The sequence below is a fragment of the Gossypium hirsutum genome, chromosome D09 (genome assembly GCF_007990345.1).
Source record: "Gossypium hirsutum isolate 1008001.06 chromosome D09, Gossypium_hirsutum_v2.1, whole genome shotgun sequence".
Classification (NCBI taxonomy): Eukaryota; Viridiplantae; Streptophyta; class Magnoliopsida; order Malvales; family Malvaceae; genus Gossypium; species Gossypium hirsutum.
Genome location: NC_053445.1, coordinates 53,334,309 through 53,347,731, shown reverse-complemented (window position 1 = coordinate 53,347,731; position 13,423 = coordinate 53,334,309). Strand labels below are relative to the sequence as shown.

General features: G+C 31.7%; 1 protein-coding gene across 6 annotated transcripts; it reads left to right on the top strand.

Annotated features, from left to right (window-relative positions):
- The first annotated feature begins 2,439 nt into the window (after window positions 1–2,439).
- Window positions 2,440–12,949, top strand: LOC107926476 (serine/threonine-protein phosphatase 4 regulatory subunit 3A). 6 transcript variants are annotated; one of them, XM_016857322.2, is made up of 24 exons: window positions 2,444–2,810; window positions 3,719–3,799; window positions 3,919–4,018; window positions 4,123–4,207; window positions 4,356–4,405; window positions 4,761–4,840; window positions 5,170–5,229; window positions 5,677–5,776; window positions 5,882–5,959; window positions 6,515–6,582; window positions 6,707–6,775; window positions 6,857–6,934; window positions 7,013–7,108; window positions 7,261–7,331; window positions 7,482–7,559; window positions 7,687–7,780; window positions 7,937–8,035; window positions 10,014–10,231; window positions 10,317–10,431; window positions 11,172–11,303; window positions 11,384–11,491; window positions 11,571–11,680; window positions 11,764–11,859; window positions 11,941–12,949. In XM_016857322.2, exons 1-24 carry the CDS (start codon window positions 2,766–2,768, stop codon window positions 12,437–12,439), a joined length of 2,610 nt encoding a protein of 869 aa, XP_016712811.2. In that variant the 5' UTR covers window positions 2,444–2,765; the 3' UTR covers window positions 12,440–12,949. The 6 variants fall into 6 exon arrangements, 3 of the variants coding, with proteins under 3 accessions (XP_040957361.1, XP_016712811.2, XP_040957360.1); XR_005918340.1 differs by lacking the exons at window positions 10,317–10,431; window positions 11,172–11,303; window positions 11,384–11,491; ... (1 more) ...; window positions 11,764–11,859; window positions 11,941–12,949 and adding an exon at window positions 9,840–9,920 and having other exon boundaries at window positions 2,441–2,810; window positions 10,014–10,068; XR_005918341.1 differs by lacking the exons at window positions 10,317–10,431; window positions 11,172–11,303; window positions 11,384–11,491; ... (1 more) ...; window positions 11,764–11,859; window positions 11,941–12,949 and having other exon boundaries at window positions 2,440–2,810; window positions 7,692–7,780; window positions 10,014–10,135.
- Window positions 12,950–13,423: the final 474 nt, after the last annotated feature.

Genomic DNA, 13,423 nt, shown 5'->3' with positions numbered 1-13,423 from the left:
TTGAATTTTTATTTGATAGATATAAAAAATTTTGTTGGAATAGGAAGATGATCGAATTGATTTTTTTTCCATTTTTATATTGTTGTAAGAGCGAAGCCATTAAATTTTTTTAGGGGGTTCGAAATTAAATTGTAATTTTTATTATAGTAAAAAAACAATTTTATTATTTTAGTAGCATATATTTTTATGAATTTTAAATGATTAAATTAAATTTTTATTATTTTTAAGGGATTAAAGTGTAAGTTTACTTTTACTGAAAATTTTAAATGGCTTAAAAGTAGGCTCCTGCCAACCTCTCAGCTACACCCTTGAATTGTTGCTATATCTAGTTACATCCAGTTGATAGAGACTTTTGCCTAGCATTCATCTCAACTATGCGTGATTTTCTATTCCCGACTATTTCAACCATGATGATGCTTGCAAGGAGGTGGGGTCTCAAGTTGAGAAACCTTTTACTGGCGGTGCTCGACACCTTAAGTCTTCTAGTTCGGAAACTTGATTTTTTGGATAGTTGTCCAAATCTACAAAAATAAAAACCTACTCAAAGATATAAATTTAATAGATAACAATAAATAATTTTTTATCTACAAAGACAAATAATAACTTTATTTATATGTAACTAACCCAAGCTATTTTAGGCCAGCCATAAATTATGAATTTATTTTTGAAAAATATTTAAATTATTTTAATTTTAATTTTAATAATTATATATTTTCCTTTATTAAAATCATATATATATGGAACTTAACTATAAATTTAAAAAATAAGTATTTTAAATTACAAGATATATGAAATTGAAATAATATAATTATAAAAATAGAAAGGATGGATTCGAACCTTGAGCTCGTATTTTAGATGGTTTTAATTTTTTTTTCAATGTTCGAACCCACAAAATTTGAATAGATATTCAAATTCATAATTTAATTATTCTCTAGACAAATCTTTTTATTATAAATACGTGATCAAAATAATCATTTTATTATTGTTTATTATTATTTTTACACTTGAAGGTTGAAAGGAGAAAAATAGAAAAAATAATTAGTGAATTTAAATGATCTATATTAAGTTGATTCAATTAAGATAGTTAAAATTTAAATCCATCGATTAATCAGATAAAATGTACGATTAATCAAGGAATTCAATTTTTCATTTTTAATTGATCGAAGTCACTAATTGCTCATCAACATGAAAAATAAAAAATCAATCCGAACTGAAATACTTGTATAGTTTTGAAATACAATTAAAAAAAAAGCATCATCATGGAATTTAACCGTATTTTATTTTTTATTTAATTTGTAATTAAATTTAACTCTTTATCATGAAAAAATAAATATTTTATATTTAAAATAGTAAAAATAAGTCAAAAAGTTTCATATAAAAACATTTTCTTAAAAAATAAAAAATAAAAAATAAAAAATAAAAAATAAAATAAAAAATATATGAAATATTTATTATTTATTTGATAAAATAAGATATAATTTTATTAAAATAAATCCAAAAATCTAAAACTTAAAAGTAATAGAAAAATAAATTGAATTAAATCGATTTTTTAAAACTATTCAAATTAAAAATAAAACTCAGTCCAAACTTACTTAAGAAGGTGACGTTATTAAAGAGATATTTTGCATCTTCTGTACTACGGTATTACGTGTCGAGTAATGATTGGGTATTAAAATAACACGTGTTTAGGGAATCTCTGGTGTGTTTTTTATTGGATGGACGAAAGAAAGCGCGTGGATATAGCAGAGAACCGAAGGATCAATGGCGAAAGCCGTAATTAAAATGAACACAAAGCCCTTTAATTAGAACCCCATTTGTTGCAGTAGCTTGTTATTAAGTTCAATTCTCCTACCAGTCCCTATATTTTTTAAAAATTTAAAATTTAATCCCTACATTTTCTGATTTCATGATTTTGATTTTTTTCACTCACGTTGAATGTGAGTACGTGACAGTTTATTATCATTTAAATTTTTATTAATATAAATACAGTATAATTATGAGTATAATGTAAATATATGTATAATTAATTATAATATAAAATTCAACCAATACAATACGTTTCAAATAAAGAATTAAACAAAACCGTAAAGAACATGGTAAAACTTACATGTGGCATATGCACATGATGGGCTCAATTGAAGACTTCTTCCTTAAACGATAAACCAATGCCTTATTCGCTATTATGTGAAATTTTAGCATTGGAAGGATATGATTTAAAAAAATAATTTTTAATTAATAAATATATTTAAATTTAATAAAAAAATTTAAAAATTTATTTATTTAATTTTATTTTTTAAATCAATTAAGTAAAGAAATTAAATTATAAATTAAAAGATAGAGGGATTAAATTTCAAAAGCTTGAAGCTTATAGGGACTAGGACATAATTAAGCGTTATTATTATTTTTGTTTTCTTTCACTTATGAAGGTCCGGGGGGAAGTGACAGGCACTTGCGCAGAAAATTGAAGAGAAAAAAAATAGACAAATTGAAAAAAAAAAGAGAGAGACGAAGGTTTATTCAGCTTCGTTAATGGCGGTTAGGGTTTTCTATTGATTTCCTTCTAGAAAGAACCTTAATCTCTCCCGCGTAATTTTTTTCAAGAGCCCGCGCTTTTTCTCTCTTATCGTTTACCCAAAAAAACCCTAATTCAAGGTTTTTCCCCAATCTCTCTCAATTTCAACCTCGTTTTTTCCCCCAATTTTTACGACTTCTCGTGGTTATTCGGGGATTCGTAAAGTTCTGAAATAGGAGAGCGAGAAGCTACGATGGGCGCTCAAGAGAAATCGCAAGGGAACTCCAATTCGATGCAGGTCAGCTTATTTCTCGCTGTTTTTTTTATTCTTTCAGAAAGTCTTTTGGGAGCCATAAGATCGGTCTTATTTTTGTTAGTTCACTTGCATAAGATAAGTTAGGTGTTAATTTACATAGTAAGTTAAGTTACTATCTTCCAATGAATTTAAATTTGTTTTTGGTTTTGTAGGTAGAGATGCCCTTCCTTTTATTTTTACTCCCCTTGTTCCACAGTTTTATTAGTTAAATATGACTTAGGTTTTTGTTTGAGGCGTGCGGTGAAGTGAAATTGGCTTTAAGTGGGGTACCAGACAATTCTCTTCTTGTGAAGTTAGATAAATTGGTCTTAAGTTAGTATTTTTTCAGCTTTTTCAATTTTTTTTGTGATTATGTTGTTTAATATATGTACGGAATGTGGACAAGGGGGTGTTTTAGTCGTCAAATAATGGTTAAATTATATTTAATGAACCCTTTTTAAGTAATTATTTTCAAGCAGTCGTCATTACTAACATGCTATTTATTTTAGTAATTGTTTACATTTTCCTGAGGAGGCATTGGAAGTATGATCTTAGTAGCATTTGCTAGAAATTTCTGTGTTATGGTGAGGGTGTTGCTCTATGGGCGAGTTATCAAATCTAGAATGCAAAAACAGCATCATCATCAATAGAAACACCATGTGGTGAATGGAAGCATATAGGCTGCCAAATGTTATGATAGGAAAATAATTAGCTGGGAAATTGGGGGGGGGGATCATAAAAGTTATTTTTGGTTGTTAGTATGACAACGGACCAAATAGCTGCTCAAAGTCTAACTTCATGTCAATGCATTTTCTGTCTGCATTGTTTATTTCTTTGAATCTAGCATGAGTTTGAGATATCTAACTCCTCTTCCTTTATGTTGGGGTCAAATTCCTTATATGCAAATTCAGCGAGTAAAGGTCTATCGTTTGAATGAGGATGGTAAATGGGATGATCAAGGAACTGGGCATGTCACTGTTGATTATTTGGAGGTCTGTTCAAATCTTTTAGCTGCTTCTATAGTTCTCTTTTTTCAGTCTGGATTTACTTTTGAAAATAAACTATTTAGGCAAAATTCTGTTTTAAATGAATGCTATATGCTATACTTCAGAGATCAGAAGAGCTGGCTTTATTTGTTTTTGATGAAGAAGACAACGAGACATTGCTTTTACACCGCATCAGCCCTGATGACATTTACAGAAAGCAAGAAGGTATATTTCTGCCTTGACTAATAGCAAATATGCTGTTCATAACTGGATCTTTGCCATTTTTGAATATTTCAGTTTGATTGAATTATATATGCATTTATCTTCAGATACAATCATATCATGGAGAGACTCAGAATATTCTACAGAATTGGCACTTAGCTTTCAGGAGAACACGGGATGCTCTTACATATGGTAAGTAACTGTTTTTTTGGTTATTCCTTGTTGAGTGTTTTCAATCTCTATCTTTACATCCCCTTTTCTTACTATTCTCTCTCTCTGTTGGAAGTTTATGGCCTCAGCCTTTCAACTCCTATCTGTTTATCTTTTTATTCTATTGCAGGGACCACATTTGCAATGTGCAAAGAAATATGCATTTCAGTTCTCTTAACAGTAAGTACCTTTAAATCCGATTGAAGCTATTAAATCTTACTCCCTAGAGTAATCAAACATTGCATCCTTGTAAATGTTTTAACTTTCTTAGTGACTCTTGTCCAAATGAAGACTAAAGTTCCAGAAAATCTTTAAATATGTTAGCAGTTATTTTGGTTAATGTAATAATATATTTAGCTTCTGCCTTAGAGATAGGTCAATCTTAATTAAATGTGCTTCATTTGTCAAGTGGCTAACATCTTCTGCCTCTAGTCCACTGAAGATTGTTTTTTTTTCAGACATGTGTTCAACATATCATTTGTGCAATTTTGAAATACAATAATGGATAATGGTTTCTCATATATGATTACTGCAGACGAGATATTTCACACAATGAATAGTGAGTTGAGGGAGTTGCCAGCCGTGGAGCTTTCCACTCTTCCCATAATCCTGAAGGTTATAATGAATAACTGAGTCCTCTTGATTGCATTTTATTTAGGGTTATTTTTGTTTCTTGCTGTAATTTTGAGGGTTTCTTCTCAAAAACATTTGATAATGCTTTTCTTCCTCATTTTTTCTTTCCTTTATTTTTAATGAAGTTAATGGTTTTTATGCTCTCATGTTTTTGGATCATCTTATTTTACCTTATTTAATAATTATTTCTAATATAGCCCCATGATTTCTAGCCTGGATTAAGTTTTCTTGGAAAGGTGTTCGGATTTAGCCCGCTCAGGCAATGCCTGTTTATATGATTATGCATTAAGGTGATCATTTTTGTCCTGCAGACTGTGACTGAGAGTGGCATTGCCGATCAGATGCGGCTGACGGAACTTATATTGAATGATGTATGCTTTTCTTGAACTTTGTTCTTGCTAACGGTTTCTTTTGTTAATTTTTTCTATATATAGATATTATGTAGTTTAGTATTCTGTAATCAACTACTGCTCTTCTATCTATCTTAATATTGGTATATCTGTCATATTCTCAATTGTTGCTGTGTTATGAACTGAGGATTTGGTTTTCCACTGGTTTTTCACCTTTCTGAGGTTGTCAGCTCGTTGATCTTCCGTCATATGGAGAGAGATTAAATATCTTTCTTCAATATGTTACGACGAGCTCGAGTACTTGTTCTTTTATATTTTCCCTATGTTGTCATGGCTTTATCATTTGTTACTTTGCTTCCTGGTTTTTTTATTGTTTCTGTTTTAACTCTATAGCTTAATACCCTCGTGTTGATTTTCCATCCATGTTAGTTTCTTAATATTTTTAGACCTGCTGAATTGAGTATGCAGCAAGATTTCTTCCAGAAGCTGATGGAGCTATTCAGAATCTGTGAAGACTTGGAAAATATAGATGGTCTTCACATGATATTCAAAATAATTAAGGGAATAAGTTAGTACTCTTTCTAACTTGGATGCTCTTATTTCTTTGTTATAAAAGCTTATATTTTACAAGTGATTCATGGATATGTGATTTATGTTGTTGGCTGTTTTACAGTTTTGCTTAATAGTCCTCAAGTTTTCGAGAAAATATTTGGGGATGAATTAATCATGGATATTATCGGTTCTCTTGAATGTAAGTCCTATACTGTTTGTTCGTGGATTTATTATTGGTGACTATTGTTGATTGAATTCAATGTCTAATTTGAAAATTTACTTATATTATTGGCACGATACTTCTTTATGCAAATAACTTTGTTATATTTTGGGATTTTCTGAGAGTTCATATGTTTCCTGTTTGTTTGCTTTCTCTTTTCAAGTGCATGGTTCTTTGTGTTATTTTTTAATTCAATTTAAATTTTATGTTGTTATTGAGGAATAAATGTCAGCTTTTGGAAGTGATTGATAATTCAAGTAAATTTTTACATGAATCTTTAGGCAGAGCAATCCATCTTTCATTGGTAATTAGGTGAAGCTTGTTTAAACCTGTGTTTGTTGCTTCAAAATTGGTTACTTTTCTGAGCTGCATGTTGGTTCGCCATTTAGTATCTGTTGCATTTTGTTAAATTCTGGATTTTCTGCTTAGTGTTCATATGATGTTCTTGTCTACATGCCCCAGAATTGATTATTTGCTTGATAGTTTATACCATGGTTTCATTAAGACTGAAGACACTTTCTTCCTTGTATGCAGATGATGCTGATGTTCCTCAGGTGCAACACTACCGGCTTTTTCTGAAAGAACATGTTGTTTTTAAGGAGGTATTGTATTCTTGAATGTGTCTTAATGAAATGATGGAGGTTTAGACTTGGAAGAAATTTAGATCAGGAAGAAAATCCAGGATCTTTTAAAAAGAGTTCATTTTATGATATTTGATTTTTACAGGCTATTCCAATTAAAAATCCCCTCGCCCTGTCAAAGATACACCAGACATACAGAGTTGGTTATTTGAAGGTATGCATGTTAAAAACTTTATTTATGAGTCTCACTCTCGTCTTTAATCATGTAACTCTTGCTTTTGATTGTTTCTTTCAGGATGTTGTTTTGGCAAGGGTATTAGATGAGGCCACAGCTGCCAGTCTCAATTCTATAATTCATTCAAACAATGCTATTGTAAGATTTTTAGTGTCTGTTGTTAAATACATGTGCCCTTTTGTTTTCTTTTGCACTAATTGCAATAATGTGTTGTAGGTTATTTCTATATTGAAGGATGATAGCACCTTCATTCAGGAATTGTTTGCTAGGTTGAGATCACCCACCACATCTGCTGAATCAAAGAAAAATTTGGTAACTGTTGACATTGGTCTGAAGTTTTATTGTTTTATTTTTCATTTGGTATATGAATATTTGTTGTTCAAGGTTCTTTTCATGGGTTTGAAGTATGGTTTAGTCTGTTTGATTTGTGCCTGCGATAATTCTTCAGCTTATTCTTTCAATAGGTATATTTCCTGCACGAATTTTGTAGTTTAAGCAAGAGCCTTCAAGTGGTGCAGCAGCTTCGACTATTTAGGTATTATTTTCTACAAGTTAGAATCTGGTATAAGTGTTGTTTTCATGATGTATCTTCATTCTGAAAGCTAAAGTTTCTCTGGAAATATCATCTAAACAATTTTTTTTTCTGCATCTTATGGCTGAAGTTTCCATTATTCAATCATTTTAGGGATCTTATCAATGAAGGTATTTTTGATATCATCACTGATGTTCTGCAGAGTCCAGATAAAAAGCTTGTACTAACTGGGTAATGGGGGCATTTTATAATATTTTTCTTCAATCTTTTATATTTTCTTTCCTTGCTTTGCGTATAAATGTTTAGTTTCCTTAAGTTATAATGAAGGCCTAACAGTAGGTCTCCATACTGGTTGCAGGACAGACATTCTCATACTGTTCTTGAATCAGGATGCAAACCTTCTGCGGTCTTATGTTGTTCGCCAGGAAGGAATTCCACTTTTTGGACTTTTGGTATGTGTTCTGTTCGAGTTTATTGGTAATATGGTAAAAAATTATGTGGAAATAAAAGAATGGGATGAACTCAACAGATCTTCCTCACCATGGTATATGCTTGCCTGTATATAGGGAGAGAGAATTAAAAGAACTAATGTAGTTGTACGCTTGCAGGTTAAAGGGATGGTAACAGATTTTGGGGAGGATATGCACTGCCAGTTTCTTGAAATTCTTCGTAGTTTACTGGATTCATTCACATTATCAGGAGCTCAGGTGCCTACCTTTGATTCTTGATTTCTCCGTGCAAGTTTTATATTTTGGTAGATGGGAAATTTTATAGACTTATGCTCAACCTAAATACCCAAATAACTGGGGCATATTACCTGGATCCTTTTCTTCTACTCTTCATAGTTTAAGATCATGACTTTTGGATCTAGCTTAACCTCTTTCTAGCCCTTGTCTTGCTTTACTGCACAAGAGTGTGTAGGGGTGAGCAAAACTCGATTCGACTCGAAAAAATCGAAAAAAAATTCAAATTTCGAGTTAAACGAATTGAATTATTCGAATCAACTCGAATTTTTTTTTCAAATTTTGAGTTTTAATCGAGTTGAGTTTTCGAATTCGAATAACTCAAATAATTCGAATATTTCAAATATCAAACTATAATATTTTACATTTTTACCCTAAACTCCCAAATCTTTTTATTTTTCCCTCAAAACTTTTACTCCCCTCCCCTCCCAACCCCCCAATTTACCCAAAACCCATTTCCCACCAAAATTTTACTCTCTGATTTGCTTTTTCTCAGAATTTTACTCCCAAAAACCCTCAAAACCTTTTATTTTCTCCCAAAATTTTTACTCCCTCTCACTTTTCCCCTAAAACTTTTATTCCCTTCCCATCTTACCTCCCATCTACCCCAAACCCTCCCCCCTCCAATTTTTTTTTAATATTTTCTCTCCAAAATTTTACTCCCCCCTATTTACTTTCCCTCAAACTTTTATTCCCAAAAAATTTTTATTCTCTCACTAAACTTTTACTTCTCACCCTTTATTCTCAAATAAAAAATCAAAATTATCCAAAAAAAATCACTAAACATAAATAGTAATAATTTTATTTATATCTACTATTTATATTATTAAATTAAATTTCACATTTTATATTATTTATATTATTGAATTGTTTAGTCATATTGAATATTTATATTAAAATTGAATTATTAATTATGTCATAAAATATTCGTATTAAAATTTTATATTGGTATCAATTTCACATTTTATTTTTAAAATAACTTATTAAAAAATTATATTTTTACATTTAATATATTTTTAATTCCAAAATACTTAGTGACAAGAATCTGAAGATAATTGAAACAACTAAGTAAGCAAAGAAGCTAACCAGTATATAAAAAATTAATAAATAAATTATGAGGTGATGAAAGTTAATAAAAAATTTGATTAAGTTGGACAAATTTTATTACGATGGGTGACAGTGGTTACAAGGACCCAAAATTATTTTTTAAAATTTAGCTCGAACAAATATATTCGATTCGATTCGAATTCCATCTCACTCGACTCGATTCGAGAAAATTTAAATCAAATTAGGATGATAAAATATGATTCGTCAACTCGATTAACTCGAAATTTTTTTATTCGATTCGATCGAACGCTCACCCCTAAGAGTGTGGTGCTGTTCTTATTGCAGTTAAAGAAGCAAAAACATTTTTCAAATTTGAATTCAGGCACGGTTGCAACTTGCAAGACAACAAAGTTGCAAATAACCTGAATTTGGATCTTCATGCATAGAGATATAGTTATTGATAAGCTAAATATTGATAAATTTGCTTGTGTCTGTTTTCCCTATCATGTCTAACGATCCCAATCAAAACTTTAGCCGATCTTCTTTGTTTTGTTGATAATTGAGTGATTGTTATGATATAAGATGCTAGAAATCATGGCTGAAGAATGCTTGTCATGTGATTTTAATATCATATACGTATCCTTCTATGTGATTTTCATACCTTGTATCTGTGTTATCTTCCCATTTGGTGTCCACAACAGTTTGGACTTTATTTATGCAGGTGTAAAAATTTTGGATGTTGATTTGTGATTTATTATATATATGTCTGCTGATTGTTGGAAATTTGTCACTTAAACTTCACGTAAGATTTAATTTCTCTTTCTCCATGCGGGTTTTGCTTGCTACTTCCAAGTTCTTTCATGTAAATACTTGACTGTGTACTGTTCTGTTGCAGAGAGATTCAATTACTGATATTTTTTATGAGAAGCATTTGGGCGAGCTAATTGATGTCATAATATTATCATGTTCTTCTGATGAGGCTGACCAGTCAACCAGTAACTTGGCAAGAAATGCCGGAAAAGTTGAAAGTCAAAATAGCGCAAAGCCTGAAATTCTCTCAAGCATATGCGAATTGCTGTGCTTCTGTGTTTTGCACCATCCTTATAGAATAAAGTAATCTTTAGGATACGTGTTCTATTAATGTAAAATTGGGCTTATTAACTGAAGATGTTAATTACCTTATCTTCATTGTTTGCAGGTGTAATTTTATCCTTAACAATGTTATAGAAAAAGTTTTGTTATTGACTTGGAGAAGGGAAAAGTACTTAGTAGTTGCTGCAGTTCGCTTTGTTCGCACCATTCTCACTAGTCATGTAAGTTTATTCAGTATAGGCTTTAAATAAAAATATCATATGGCATCGGAACCTTGACACCTTCAGAATCAGAAATGTCATTGAAGAGAAAAATGAAATTAAGCTGAAGCTGTTTTCTATGTGAATGACGTGTGAACTTTAGTTGCATAAAGAGACACATCTCTTAAGATATGGAGGGATGTGTATGTTGCTATATCTTTTCATATTTTCCTGTAGTATTTGTATCAGACACTTGTCTTACATAGGCTTGATGTCTAGAGTCCTAGACAATTAAAATATAATAAATGCTTACCATGTGCAGCACTTACTGGAATATGTCTAAAGTGGTTTGCTGGATTATGGCAGATCTCCTGCCATTGGTGTCATTTAAGACGACTCACTTTAACTATTAAACTGTTATGTTTGTTTGCAACATTGATATCCAACTCGGAAGTGTATAAAATTATTCTGGGGAAGAATGGACATATTTTATCTCCTTTCTAAATCCCTTTTTCACTCGCTAGGCTTGGTTGCTATACCTGTTATTTTTATTATTTCTTTTTTCATTTTTTATGCGCTTGCAGTTTCTTAAGTCTGGTTATTTCCCCCCTTATTTATAAATAAGGAAAATCATTTTTTTTTATAAATAATTTGTTATACTAGTTTGCTCTCTAAAACAATTGCAGATTAGCACTTTTTCTGGTTGGTTGATTGAGTCTGTTACGTGTTTTAACTAGTTAAATTATGCTGTCATCTTGCAGGATGAACATCTGATAAATCATATTGTTAAGAACAACCTTCTTAAACCAGTTATAGGTGCTTTCGTTGCTAATGGAAATCGATACAATGTGCTGAACTCTGCCATTTTAGAGCTTTTTGAATATATCCGCAAGGTGCATGTTACTTCCGCACTATATTTGGATATTATACGTTTCTGGAAGATTCTGTCTTCTAATAACTTTGTTTCGTGCAGGAAAACATGAAATTATTGGTTAAGTATATTGTTGATTCGTTTTGGAATCAGTTGGTTAAGTTTGAGAATTTGGCTTCTATTCACTCATTGAAAATTAAATACGAGCAGGTATTCCTGTTGCCGACCAATTTTACAACCAAGATTTTTAGATATAGAACTTCTGTTCATGTGACTTGTCTGTTTGCAGTGCTTGGAGAATTGTGGAACTAAAATGGATGTTAATGCACCAGACCCAAGAAAACGAATTGATGAGCGTGCTTTGGAGAAAGAGGAGGAAGATTATTTCAACGAGGACCGGTATGCTTTCATCATTAGATGAGTTACCACTTCTCTAAACCATTTTGTTTCCCCTTTTAATGATTGAATGTGAATGCATACAGTGATGAAGATGATACAACCTCGGCATCTCATCCTAGGAAAGTTCAGCCTCAGCCTGTTTCATCCAATGGAGTTGAGGCCAACCGCTCATCATTAAGGTATTTTCACGGTCTCATCCAATAGATAACTAAAAATGCATTTCAGTGTGTTTTAGGTTCGTAATTTATATAATTTTGTAGCCCGAGATCTGGTGGACTGGTTGACTATGAGGACGATGAAGATGATGAAGACTATAAGCCACCGCCTCCGAGGAAGCAGACTGAAACCTCGGAGGAAGATGAGGGAACGTTGGAGTCCATTAGGTCAAAGCGGAAGCTGAATCCCAAGGAAAAGGAGCATGAGCTATCCAAGAAGCAACGTTTGGGGAAAAGCCCTAAATCGAGAGATAGTGTATTTGCAGCTTTATGTTCAACGTTAAGCCAAGCAGTCTTGCCTAGTAAGAAAACCGCAAACACCATACATTTATCCACTCGATCAGCTGAGAGAAACGAAGGCTCAGGTGAGGAAAATCATCTAGAGAAGGAATCTAGTAGTCCGGACGACAATAGTTCAGAAGAGGACAACCATAGAGACAAAGGATCTCCTAGAAACTGTTCAGACAACAGACAATTGACTGGAGAAGACTCCCCGTTGATACCGCCAAAATCATCACCCGAAATGGCTGTAAATGGATCATGAGCTATACAGATCCCATAATAATGGTTTGTTTTTATTCAAGGATGTGCTTAGTGATTAAACCAGCCTTGGGCCAACCAAAGAGAAAAAAAAGTGAACTTGGATTCCGAGAAAGCAGATGAGTTGTCGGAGGAGGACGATCGTGTATAGTGCTACCACCGGGAAAGACCAAAAAAAAAAAATACTCGAAATCATGCTCAAGTAAGTCTACAATGCCTTTTCTGATGCTGTGAAGCTGCCTTCAACTGTTTGCATTTGTGAAGACATTACCCATTTTATCCTTTTTCTTTTCTTCTTTGAATCTATCCACGTGGTATTTAGAAAAAGCCTTTATGATGAAAAAAACTGATAGAATAGGGGTAGTAATATTTTGCCCCATTGTTGTTCAGTTTTGTGGTGGGTGTGTGGCTGACTGTGTTATACTTTAGGATGATGGGTTAGGGACGGTCCAAATTTTCTTTAATTGTAGTTTTAAAACCTCATTATTTATAGAGCATTTGTAAATTATTATAACCGTTTTTTTGTTTTACTTTTGAAAATAGGGTATTTCTTTTTCTTTATTAAAATCATAAAAGAGTCCAAATTTGTTACCAATTTTATGCTCGTTGTTTTCAAGCTTAAACTTTAATTAATTACTTTGTTCTTTTTTTACTCTTCTCTTCTCTTTGCTTTCTAATTTCTTTTCTGGGAGATTTAATGGATTGAGACTTTACCTTGGTTGCTAGTATTTTCAATTTGGGTCTGTTTGGTTTTGTAGTTATTTATATTTAACTTTAATTCTTAATATATAAAAAAATTAAGTACAAAATAATTCTTTAATATTTCAAATTTTAAATAATAATAAAAATTTGACTAGAATTAAGCTTGAGTAAAAAAATGAACAAAAAAAAGAGCTCAAGTTGTGCTTTGATTTGGTCCGATTATGTCGGGTTATTTAGGGATAATATTTTTGAGAAAGTATACGAATTGATTAAAACGATTGATGCG